This window comes from Pollachius pollachius (genome assembly GCF_949987615.1).
Source record: "Pollachius pollachius genome assembly, chromosome: 1".
NCBI lineage: Eukaryota > Metazoa > Chordata > Actinopteri > Gadiformes > Gadidae > Pollachius > Pollachius pollachius.
The window spans coordinates 1,986,307-1,999,219 of NC_136934.1; the positions used below are offsets into that span (position 1 = coordinate 1,986,307).

Consider the following 12,913-nt stretch of genomic DNA (forward strand, 5'->3'; position numbering starts at 1 on the left):
ACAGAGTGAAGGAATGACACAGTGAAGGAGTGACAGGGTGAAGGAATGACAGTGAAGGAGTGACAGGGTGAAGGAATGACAGTGAAGGAGTGACAGAGTGAAGAAGTGACAGTGAAGGAGTGACAGTGAAGGAGTGACAGTGAAGGAGTGACAGAGTGAAGGAGTGACAGGGTGAAGGAATGACAGTGAAGGAGCGACAGAGTGAAGGAGTGACAGAGTGAAGGAGTGACAGTGAAGGAGTGACAGAGTGAAGGAGTGACAGAGTGAAGGAGTGACAGAGTGAAGGAGTGACAGTGAAGGAGTGACAGTGAAGGAGTGACAGTGAAGGAGTGACAGTGAAGGAGTGTCAGAGTGAAGGAGTGACAGTGAAGGAGTGACAGTGAAGGAGTGACAGAGTGAAGGAGTGACAGTGAAGGAGTGACAGGGTGAAGGAATGACAGAGAAGGAGTGACAGAGTGAAGGAATGACACAGTGAAGGAGTGACAGGTTGAAGGAATGACAGTGAAGGAGTGACAGGGTGAAGGAATGACAGTGAAGAAGTGACAGTGAAGGAGTGACAGTGAAGGAGTGACAGTGAAGGAGTGACAGGGTGAAGGAATGACAGTGAAGGAGTGACAGTGAAGGAGTGACAGTGAAGGAGTGACAGAGTGAAGGAATGACAGGGTGAAGGAATGACAGTGAAGGAGTGACAGAGTGAAGGAGTGACAGTGAAGGAGTGACAGTGAAGGAGTGACAGAGTGAAGGAGTGACAGTGAAGGAGTGACAGTGAAGGAGTGACAGTGAAGGAGTGACAGTGAAGGAGTGACAGTGAAGGAGTGACAGTGAAGGAGTGACAGAGTGAAGGAGTGACAGTGAAGGAGTGACAGTGAAGGAGTGACAGAGTGAAGGAGTGACACAGTGAAGGAGTGACAGTGAAGGAGTGACACAGTGAAGGAGTGACAGTGAAGGAGTGACAGAGTGAAGGAGTGACAGAGTGAAGGAGTGAAGGAGTGACAGTGAAGGAGTGACAGTGAAGGAGTGACAGAGAAGGAGTGACAGTGAAGGAGTGACAGTGAAGGAGTGACAGAGTGAAGGAGTGACAGAGTGAAGGAGTGACAGTGAAGGAGTGACAGAGTGAAGGAGTGACAGAGTGAAGGAGTGACAGTGAAGGAGTGACAGAGTGAAGGAGTGACAGAGTGAAGGATTGACAGAGTGAAGGAGTGACAGTGAAGGAGTGACAGTGAAGGAGTGACAGTGAAGGAGTGACAGTGAAGGAGTGACAGTGAAGGAGTGACAGTGAAGGAGTGACAGTGAAGGAGTGACAGAGTGAAGGAGTGACAGTGAAGGAGTGACAGTGAAGGAGTGACAGAGTGAAGGAGTGACACAGTGAAGGAGTGACAGTGAAGGAGTGACACAGTGAAGGAGTGACAGTGAAGGAGTGACAGAGTGAAGGAGTGACAGAGTGAAGGAGTGACAGTGAAGGAGTGACAGTGAAGGAGTGACAGAGAAGGAGTGACAGTGAAGGAGTGACAGTGAAGGAGTGACAGAGTGAAGGAGTGACAGAGTGAAGGAGTGACAGTGAAGGAGTGACAGAGTGAAGGAGTGACAGAGTGAAGGAGTGACAGTGAAGGAGTGACAGAGTGAAGGAGTGACAGAGTGAAGGATTGACAGAGTGAAGGGGTGACAGTGAAGGAGTGACATAGGGCCGCTGTGGCAGCAGAGTTGTTCTGTGGATGAATTCTCTCTCTGCTCCACTGAGCTCTGGATGAGCCACGTTGTCCTGACTGCTCTGGTTCTGGGGCATATCTGCCCCAGAACATCAACACCATAATTACCTCTGCAGAGAAGCTGTAGAACTGCAGAGTCTGTCCATACGCACAAATACACACACACATGTGAACTCAATGTACATACACAAAACTGTGCAAACACACACGCATGTATAAATACACAAGCCTTCACACACACATGCAAACATACACACATACACACACACATATGTACTAAAACACACACCCACACCCACGTATAGACAGACAAGCCTACACACACATGCAAACATACACACACACACAATCACACACACATATGTACAAAAACCCACACCCACGTAGAGACGGACAAGCGTACACATAGTAAACACACACACACACACACACACACACACACACACACACACACACACACACACACACACACACACACTCTCTCTCTCCTGTACATGCTTGTCTGCCTCTCCCCAGCTGCTGGGCATCATGCTGAGTTGTGCCTTCTGGAACCTCCTGGTGGACATGAGCGAGTCCAGCGACATGGTGGACTTCCGGCTGCTGAAGAAGTCGTTCCAGTACAGCGAGCTGGACCTGGCGGGCGCCGGCTGGTGCATGTGTCTTCCCCGGGACGGGGGCTACCTGCCGGTGCCGGCCAGCGAGCCCGAGCTGGACCCCATCGACCTCCACCTGCAGAAGCTGAAGAAGCAGCCCCCCCGTACCCACTCACAGCTCCGCGAGCTGCAGGAGTCGCTGTCGGCCACGGGGCTGGACGAGGTGGACGCCGGACGCAAGATCAAGAGGGAACACTGAGACGCAGGGGGGGGGTCCTTCGAGCGTCGCCACGTCTCCGCTGTTCCTCGTGGCGCTTCGGGTTTTGTTTCGAGGTTTGGTTTTTGGTTTGGTTTTTTTTCCGTTGGATCGGTTTGTGGATTTTTGGTTTGGTTGTTGTACAGTTGTTGGATTTGTCTTGTCGGAAGTCTTGTTGCACTACTTAAAAAGATGAAGCAATCTATCGAAGTATCGGGGGGGGTTTCGGTTGTTCGGAAGGAATTTGATGCGACTAAGCACTTTTTTCGGTTAATTCAGTTGCTTTATGGCAAAATGTGAAAATCAAACGCAGCTGTTAGGTTTTTGAAACCCAAATAATTTATTGCCTCAAGTTTATCAACGGTTAAAAATTAAAAGTATATTCGGCGATATAGGTTGTATCAGTACGTTTTGTTGAAATACCGCCAACTAGTGGCAGACCAGGGGATACAGAACAGGCATGGTGCACTACTGTAACCAGGGCTTTAAATTTACATTTGAATGTTTGCTTCTGGAATGTTCCACTCCAGAGAACCGTTTAAACGCAGTTCAGTTACTGCGAGGACTAAAGCTCTTATCTTACGTATTATCACTGGAGCTTTGTTCTTATTTTAAACCAACTCTAGCCGTGCGATTTAGCAACTCAAGTACTTTTATTTTATGTGTGTAAAATTTATATCCAAGTCCTTCAGAAAAAGATGATTGGGTGTTTTTCCATCTCAGAGTGAACTGCCTCGGAGTTCACTGGAACCATCAATACTAATCTGCCGTGGTGCTGACCTTGTTGTTTCGTATTTTATTTAAACATCGGGTTTCTCTTCTGGCGATCGGTACTTTACTTATCTCCGAAAAAGAACCATGTATACATTGAGACATTCTTGTTCATGTTGAGTTATTCTATACATTTTTCAGGTACCAACCGTTTGTTTTTTACATAAATGTTGTGTGCATTTTTTAATCGTATAATGAAGTTTAATTCACCATTTCACCTTGTTGATCAGCTCTTTTTTTTAATGTAATATTTTACTAGCGTTACCAGTTTCCGGTGAAACGATGTCATTTCGTACTTTGAAGAACAGAAACCGATTTAGACGCTTTTCTTGATTTCCGTGTTTTAGGTGGTGTTTAATCCAAGCCGAGCGCTCAAAGTGCCGCTGCTTACCTCAGGCCGTTTCCCACGGCCCCCAGTCCCCCAACACCAATTAAACAAACAAGCTTCTGATAAGGGTCTCAATGTCTGACCAGTATGAAGGGGCCAAACATCTTGCGTGCTGCATCTGTGACTGATTTAGTACGTACGTTTTTTTTTTTTATTTGTGCAATGGGTTAATATTGTAAGACTGACAGCTGTGGAGTAAAGACGGGAATGCATGTTTTGTAAAGTATGACGACTTATTAACAAACTGCTGTACAGTTGTGATGGGTTATTTTTAAGGGGTTCTCAGTCCATTGTATATTTTTAATGACTCTTTTCGTTGGTCCGCGTGTGTAAAGTCCAGCTGAAGTAAGGTTCAGGCGTTCTTTATCGGGTGGGTCTCATGTGCTGAGCGGCCCTCATGCCTTGTGTCTACACTGCTGGTCTTGTCAATAAAACAGAATTTGTCTACTGAAACCGACGCTCGCGTGTTGCTTTTCTGTAGGGTCGTGCCGATCCGATGCCATCACGTGACTAGCTCATTTACTACTCAGGCACAGTGCAGCACAAACAAGTGCAGCGTTGTTCTGCGTTCGTTAACGGTCGGAGGTGGAAAGTCTGAATTGGTATCGCGTCATCTCCGACCTACGTGAACTCGAGCTAATACGTCGGAAAAACGTGGATGCATTGTTGCTGCCGCTGGGATGGTAAGGCCTGGGTGGAGGGTGCAGTAGTATCAGATATATCCGGTCAGCTCTGGTCCCTCCTACTTGCAAAACACAATTTCCGATCCCTGCCTCAGGTGAGTTTGTTTGCCGTACCCGGAGCGTGAAGAAGAACAACAAGAGGAAGGTGAAATCGATATTTTTGGGGGGATGAATTTGACAAACCAATATCTGTAGCACGTAACGGAGTCGGATTTCGAGACAGAATTCAAGATGGCTGCGCCCGGTGTGACTTGAAGTATCAACTGTTTTCATTGTGTTTGGACCGCTTTGGTGGTTTAAATGGCAATTTCAATCACTCCTATTACTGCAATGCCTTACTGCGCCCGTATATCTGCCTATGGCCTATATCCTACTTATTTTGGAGCGCCTGGTACCAATGCTACCGCGACAACAGCTTTCCGGGTGGCGTCCATGTTTTTCTCCAACGACCCAGCGAAACATATAAAACGCTTGAAGGGTGGGCGTGACGTCACGTGCGAGGTCCGAGTCGGTTCGCAGAGAATAGTAAAACGCACCATCACTCCCGAGCGAGCTGCTCAGAGGCCCCGCCCCCCTCTCTGTGGGCGTGTCCCTTCCCCGCGGCCCCCTGGTGTTTATGAGGTGACACCGTAGCCTCTCGTGTTTATGAGGTGACTCCGGACTCAACAGAAGCCTCCGCAGCACTCTGTCAATGCAGGTTACTTTGCATTTAAACAAGGTTATCACTCGGTGTTCTCTGGAGGGCTCTCACCGAGCCACGAACCGCGGAGTCCCCCGCTACGCCTCACAACTTAAGGGCCTTTCTCAGAGGAGTCGACCGGAATGGAAATCAACCTGCAGCCTAAAAGAGTTCCTTGTCTGATACTGTGTCTGTGTGTGTGTGTGTGTGCACGTGCCTGTGTGTGTGGAGTCTATGGTCCAATCCCAATGTCCGGACTCAAGGACTCGCAGACTTTTTTGCGCGTTCTCGTGAAATTATTAAGGATTTAGGGCTGTCCCAATGTCGAATTCCAAAGGGCGTGAGGGTTTGAGTCCACACTTACCCAGCCCTTTCCGTGAGGCCGCATCAGTGCAGACTTGACCTAAGGGAATGACCCACAGTTCAAAGCGTTGTGACGTTTACCGTGGAGACCATAGGGAAGTCCGGAAATTAGGAAGGTAAACAACAAGATGATGCTACTGTCAATAGGCGACCAGATGGGAATTTCAGCCTTTTTTCAGTGAGCCGGATCATTTGGATCAGCTCACCAGCAAGAGCCGGCTCTTTTGGCTCCCAAACGGCTCTTCATAGTATATTAATTATACATTTCGTAATTCAATTATTCAAATGATTCAATACATCCTTTATACTGAAGCATTCAAAAGTAACATTTATATTTTCTAACATCAATAAATTGCTGTAAGCGATTGTTTTCATTGCATTTACAAAAAAACAAAAACTAAATAAAAATAAGAATTCCCAAACTGGCAAGTGTCAGCAGCATCTTTGTCATTAAACATTGCCAAGGTAACATGTGCTCTCGTGAAGTGCTGTCCCAATCCCATGTATACGTATCTGAGCCCATGTGGCCTCACACACTCGCTCACTTAGCACCTGAGATCAGTTTAGTCTGTGAGTCCTTTGTCCTCAGGGCGCACTTTGGGATTGGGCCGTAATGTACCTTTTATTAAATAGGCCATGGTCTCTGTACCAATGAGATCCATTTGGGTGCTGGGGTGGGACCGCTGCAGACAACCTGAGCTAGCAGACCCAATGCTCAGAGATACAGGATTTATCCAGTTCTGTCAACAGAAGAAGTCAGAAAAGAGTGAGAGATTGAACCCGTTCGTGTTCTGACCTGTCGGACGTCCTCATTTGACGTAACCTTTCCTTTTTTAGTTTCTGACCATTTGATGGATGTTTCTCCAACCATGTGTCCGTCCCTGGGGGGCTACGGCACCCCTCAGGCCCCCTGGAAGGAGTGATCCTTCTGGTTCCTTCTCAAGGCCTCCACCTGGTTCCTTCTCAAGGTCTCCTGGTTCCTTCTCAAGGTTTTTACATGGTTCCTTCTCAAGGCCTCCACCTGGTTCCTTCTCAATGTCTCCTGGTTCCTTCTCAATGTCTCCACCTGGTTCCTTCTACAGGTCTCCACCTGGTTCCTTCTCAAGGTCTCTCCTGGTTCCTTCTCAAGGCCTCCACCCGGTTCCTTCTCAAGGACTCCACCCGGTTCCTTCTCAAGGTCTCCTGGTTCCTACTCAAGGTCTCCTGGTTCCTACTCAAGGTCTCCACCTGGTTCCTTCTCAAGGTCTCCCGGTTCCTTCTCAAGGTCTCCTGGTTTCTTCTCAAGGCCTCCACCTGGTTCCTTCTACAGGTCTCCTGGTTCCTTCTCAAAGCCTCCACCTGGTTCCTTCTCAATGTCTCCTGGTTCCTACTCAAGGTCTCCTGGTTCCTACTCAAGGTCTCCTGGTTCCTTCTCAAGGTCTCCTGGTTCCTTCTCAATGTCTCCTGGTTCCTTCTCAAGGAACCCCCCTGGTTCCTTCTCAAGGTCTTCCCCTGGTTCCTACTCAAGGTCTCCCCCTGGTTCCTACTCAAGGTCTCCACCTGGTTCCTTCTCAAGGTCTTCCCCTGGTTCCTACTCAAGGTCTCCACCTGGTTCCTTATCAAGGTCTCCTGGTTCCTTCTCAAGGTCTCCTGGTTCCTTCTCAAGGTCTGCTGGTTCCTTCTCAAGGTCTCCTGGTTCCTACTCAAGGTCTCCACCTGGTTCCCTATCAAGGTCTCCTGGTTCCTTCTCAATGTCTCCTGGTTCCTTCTCAAGGTCTCCTGGTTCCTTCTACAGGTCTCCTGGTTCCTTCTCAAGGTCTCCTGGTTCCTTCTCAAGGCCTCCACCTGGTTCCTTCTCAATGTCTCCTGGTTCCTTCTCAAGGCCTCCACCTGGTTCCTTCTCAATGTCCCCACCTGGTTCCTTCTCAATGTCCCCACCTGGTTCCTTCTCAAGGTCTCCTGGTTCCTTCTCAAGGTCTCCTGGTTCCTTCTCAATGTCTCCTGGTTCCTTCTCAATGTCTCCTGGTTCCTTCTACAGGTCTGATGCTCTCACATTATTCATCAGCTCACGTTGAAAAATAAGTTCAAACGACCAACTTGCTGAACTCAAACAAAGTTCCCTTTGTTGGTATGTCATTAATCTCCAGCTGTTCTATCAGGTGTCTCGGAGGGTCGAGAGTGTGGAGGTCTTAATTAACCAATCAGCACCTTCGAGACGAGGGGGCAGGGCTAATCGCTCCCTCCACCACCAGGTGCTCTGATTGGTTTGAATTACCATCGCATCGGGTAACACAGGATGGGACATTTTTAACCATAGGTAATCTTTTATTAATTGAAGACGTTTTCATGTGGTTGTTAATCAGGAAACGGTGTTTGTGATTTTGATTAGAAGCTGTGAGGATATTTGTCAAAATTGCAGAGCTCCTACCACAGATGAATCTGAAGAGGGATTTGGCGAGCGAGCGAGAGTCTGTTACCACAGACTGCTGAGTGTCTCACAGACGGAGAGGAATCAAACAGCGACCCCAACAGAAGGATTAACAGTACTGTAAAGTCTCTACCCATGGCAGGGTTGGTTATTTGCATGGTGATAGAGGCCGAGGCTTGGCATATCTACCATCTGTATAAATGATAGATAGATAGATAGATAGATAGATAGATAGATAGATAGATAGATAGATAGATAGATAAAAACGTTGTTAATCCTTTGAAATTCCTTCGATACAGCAACCCAGCAGCAGTGGAAGACACAGGATGTAATACAATACATAAAAAATACACAGTGGGGCTTAGGAAAACAGAAATAGATGCTAAAGTAAATGCTAAAGTAAGGACAAACAGAACCGACAGGACAAACAGTGTGAACGGTATAACTTATAAAGTGGCCCAGTGCAAGTACTTCAAGGTATTATATTATAGTGTGTAAATGTCAAGAAAGCTTAGCATGCCAACAGCCGCCTGAGACCAGATGAGATCAGGGGCCATTGCTGCCGTTCTCTGCCTGCTGAAGGCCCAATGAAAACCCTTCTCCCTGAAGGTAATTGACAGGCTCTGAGCTGGAGTGTGTTTCAGCGTCTCCACCAACCGAGAGCAGGTCCTCTGAACACCGGGGAGCAGACAGAGTGCCCCCCCCCCCCCCCCGCTGGCCTCTGAGACTCTTGAGGAGCAGTAGGGGGGCTGTCCCACAGGGATGGGGGGTCCACTCCAAAACCCTGGGCTCTCCTCTCCGTCACGTCGCCCACTCTGAGAATCGATTCTAGACATCAAGTGGTTTGGAGTCGACTGCGGTCTGCCCCCGCACTTTGGAATCGAAGAAACAATTTATTTGAGTGAGTTTATACTTTTAAGTACATTTGGATTTAGAAGATGGTTACCAACCTGATCATTTCCTTGTTGTATTCCTGTGTTTGATTGCAACCGTAACAAGGTCATATACTGAGAAAGGGATTGGGGCTAAAGTGTGATTGTGTGATTCCTATTTGGATTCAGAATCCATCCATTCCATTCCATGAAGTCGGACCCGGAGCCACTGAAGAGGCCCTGAAGATCTACAGAGTTTCATCGGTTGAAACCTTGTCGATAAATGCCCATCCATCCCTCCTAAGAAGGCCGACCGTCTCGTTACAGTGTGCTCGTCATACCAACCTGGGACTCGGCAGCTGCTGCCTTGCCCGCTGAGGGTTGTCTCTGCTCCGTTTGATTCCCGTACTTCATTTTAAGGCCTCTTTGATTCAAGAAGGAGAATTTCCCAGCGCATTACAGCCCAGGAAAGTAAGAGGATGTGAATAAAGTAAAAAAGTGTTTTCTAGAGGAAGGAGGGTTCAGTCAAGAGCTCAGCAGGAAGGATAGAGGCTGTGGGTTGGATTCCAAGCCCAATAGTTCTGGGTTCGATCCCCAAAACCAACCTTCTCTTCAAATGAAGTAAAGTCACGATGATGAGAAGCTTTGGATGAAAGCGTAAACAGCGGCCTCCTATTGGTCGAGCTATGAACACAGCCTCCTATTGGTCGAGCTATGAACACAGCCTCCTATTGGTCGAACTATGAACCCAGCCTCCTATTGGTCCAGCTATACAGAGCCTCCTATAGGTTCAGCTCCACATGCGACTCAGGATTAGTTTTTCCACGGGGCAGGAGCGAATCGACCGGCTGGTACGACGGTGACGCCTATTGGGCGCCACCAACCATCCTTTAAAGAACACCCACTGTCCTGGGGCCCTTATTGACCCAGAGAGAGAGGGAGGGGGGAGAGAGGGGGAGGCGGGGGGGGGTGAGGGAGAGTGAGGCGGGGGACAGAGGGGGAGAGCGGGGGCGGGGGGGGGGGCAGAGAGAGATGGGGGTGAGAAAGGGGATAGAGAGAGGGAGAGGGAGAAGAGAGGGGGGAGAGAGAGGGGGTGAGAGAGGGGGGGAAGAGAAAGAGGGAGAGGGGAAAGAGGGGGAGAGAGAGAGAGGGGAGAGAGGGGGGGGGTGAGGGAAAGAGAAGGGGGGCGAGAGAGAGAGAGAGTCCGAAAGTGGAGCATCTCTTGTCCTGTGTGCCCACCAGCTCGTCTCTGGTTTATCTCCACTTCATCTGACATGTTTGTATGGTCGCGTCCCACCCAGGGTCTCCAGCTCTCCTCAGCGTACTAGCAGAACCACGAACCAGGTGAGAAGCTCTGTTTGCTGTGTGTTCTGGTCTGGTCCCTGGCCCCTGACCCACCTCCATGCACTGGTCCAGGTGGTTTTCCAGTGAAGTCCCAGTTTAAAGTATGTAGACGTTGTAGATGTTTGTAGATGTTTGTAGATGTTTGTAGACGTTGTAGATGTTTGTAGATGTTTGTAGATGTTATAGATGTTTGTAGACGTTGTAGATGTTGTAGGTGTTGTAGATGTTTGTAGATGTTATAGATGTTGTAGATGTTTGTAGATGTTTGTAGATGTTTGTAGATGTTGTAGATGTTGTAGACGGTGTAGATGTTATAGACGTTGTAGATGTTGTAGACGTTGTAGATGTTGTAGATGTTGTAGTGTGGGGCTGAATTCTGTTGTTCTCTGTGTTTGGGTTTGTATTGGACTTGGATTTGAATAAGCATGAAGTTTTCCAATGAAGTAGTTTATATCAGTGAGGGTGACAGTTATAGACGTCGGTTTACTGTTGTGCTAAAGGTCCGAACTTGGAGATGAGGTTTGTTCAAGGTTTTATGATCAATGTTCAAAGTCTGTTGGCAAGTCAAATGAAAAGCTGACTTCAAATGGATGTTTTAATACATATACAGTATTTAAACTGCCTATGTATTTTATACAATTATAGATGTATGTTTCCTGCTTTGATCAGAAATATGTTTCAATGTAGGCCAACCATGTAAATAATTGTGTTGCATTTTGATTGAAGTTAATATTGTAATTAATAATTCAATAATTGACAAGTGTACACGTGTGTGTGTGTGTGTGTGTGTGTGCGCGTGTGCGTGTGTGTGTGTTTATGTGGTGTCACTCGAGCTGCCCACTGGGTGTGAAGGACACTGATGTGACAGAACTAATTACAGAGACAGGAAACCTCTCTCTCTCTCTCTCGCGCTCTCTCTCTCGCTCTCTCTCTCTCTCTCTTCCTCCCCATCTCTCTCTCTCTCTCTCTCCCATTCCAACTGTTCTTTTCAGTAATTCCAAATGACGAGCAGTCTATGTTTATCCAGGGAGTAGAGACGTTTGTTTGTAAATGAGAATCTTTTCATACGGTCTGGTTAGTATCAACAACCACACAACAACCTCATCGTAACTGGGATCGAAATGATTTGTTCTTTCAGATTAAAAACACAACCTGGAAATCATAGCTCTGACTTCCATTCCTTGTAGTCCCGTTTCTGCACAGCTGTTACTCTTAGAAATTCTTCACAAATTGCACCTGAGCTAATAATTGTTGAAATGGGACTAAGTAGATCAGAGAACCCCCCAACACTCATATCCAACCAGGTGTGGGGGGGGGGACTTGCTATGTCCTGGAAGTATTTTAGTAGTCGCAGAATGTGCTTCATCAAAAGTTGTGATGTTAAGTAGTATCTTTCAGTGTCTATTGGTTATATATATTGAATTTTTGCCTGTTATGATTATTTTTATTGTAGTTATGGTTCCAAACTGTAAGCCAAAGACCCATTCAACAAAGGAATTTTGGCTTTACAAATACTGCAATATTTTTGTTTGTTTATGGAATAAGTAACTGTTGTTCTGATTATTTTCACATCCTCTTAGGACCAGAACCAAAACATTTAGATTCTGGAATGTCCATATAATTCAGTTATTATTAATTAATGTTCAATTTTAGGTGGCTGCCCAGCTTGATCAAAATGCCTCACCCGACATGATTGGTGAAAGATTAGTGTTTGTTTTAAATGTTATGATTAGCTTTGATTATAATTTAAATAAATTGAAATAGACGGCTGCTAATGAGTTTAATTTAATAAATATTTTCCACAACGGCCTCAGTCACAAGGGAATTATTGGGCCATTGTTGCTATTAACTATTTATCATTATTTTGACATCCACAAAAGTATTACAATTTGTAATTAGTCAGCTGGGGTCAGCTTAAATTAACCCATTTTGGAAGATTTCCATTTTTCTAACTGACAGTCAATTCAGAATCATAATTCTTCCTCATTGACAGTGTTTCTGCCTCAAATAGAATACAATTAAAATAGTAACATGTAAAATATAAGTAAAAATATAATGTACAGGAAAGAGAAAAAAACACATCAGCATAACTATTAAGTACATGGAAAGGCCATTTCACATTTTATATTGATTATCGTAACTGTGGGATAGGGCACATTTCTTTCGAAGCATGAAATAGTGCACCTTGAATACGGCATGTTCTCAGGCCTGTGCTGTCGGTCACGTCTCTACGTGGCTCTGTGCCAACCGTTGTAAACATCAGATACCAGTTAATCAAAACCCAAAGTCCGAGTGAGAATTACAACCAGCTCAGGACGCAGCTCTTTGCTGCCAGGCAAGCAGCAGCTGGGTCACACGTCATCTACAGGTGTGCTGTCACACACTGAGGAGGAGGAGGAGGGTGATGAGGAGGAAGAGGAGGAGGAGGAGGCTGAGCAGGAGAATGAGAGTGATGAGGATGAGGGTGGGGAAGAGAATGAGGGTGATGATGATGAGTAGAAGGAGGATGAGGAGGAGAATGAGGGTGATGATGAATAGGAAGAGGAGGAGGCTGATGATGAGGAGGATGATGAATAGGAGGAGATGAGGAGGAGGATGTTGATGAGGATAAACGTCCCTGGAGGCCGGTCACGTGCGGGGGGGCGGGGGGGAGCAGCATACTGTGTGTAACGGCCATGCTCGCTGCATCGACTCGGCCTCGTTTTTTAATTATCACCTGATTGATCGCCACCGTGCTGACACCCCCACACACTCACTCACCCACCCACCCACTCACCCACCCACTCACTCACTCACCCACTCACCCACTCACTCACTCACTCACCCACTCACTCACTCACTCACCCACTCA

General features: G+C 46.9%; 1 protein-coding gene across 1 annotated transcript in view; it reads left to right on the forward strand.

Moving 5' to 3' along the window:
• Positions 1–4,167, forward strand: part of LOC307090793 (tetraspanin-15) — a 15,165-nt gene extending 10,998 nt beyond the window's left edge. Inside the window, exon 8 of the mRNA XM_079757568.1 lies at positions 2,223–4,167. Within this exon, the coding sequence (XP_079613694.1) occupies positions 2,223–2,558 (336 nt within the window). The 3' untranslated portion in view covers positions 2,559–4,167. The remainder of the gene's footprint in view (positions 1–2,222) is intronic.
• The last annotated feature ends 8,746 nt before the right edge of the window (positions 4,168–12,913 follow it).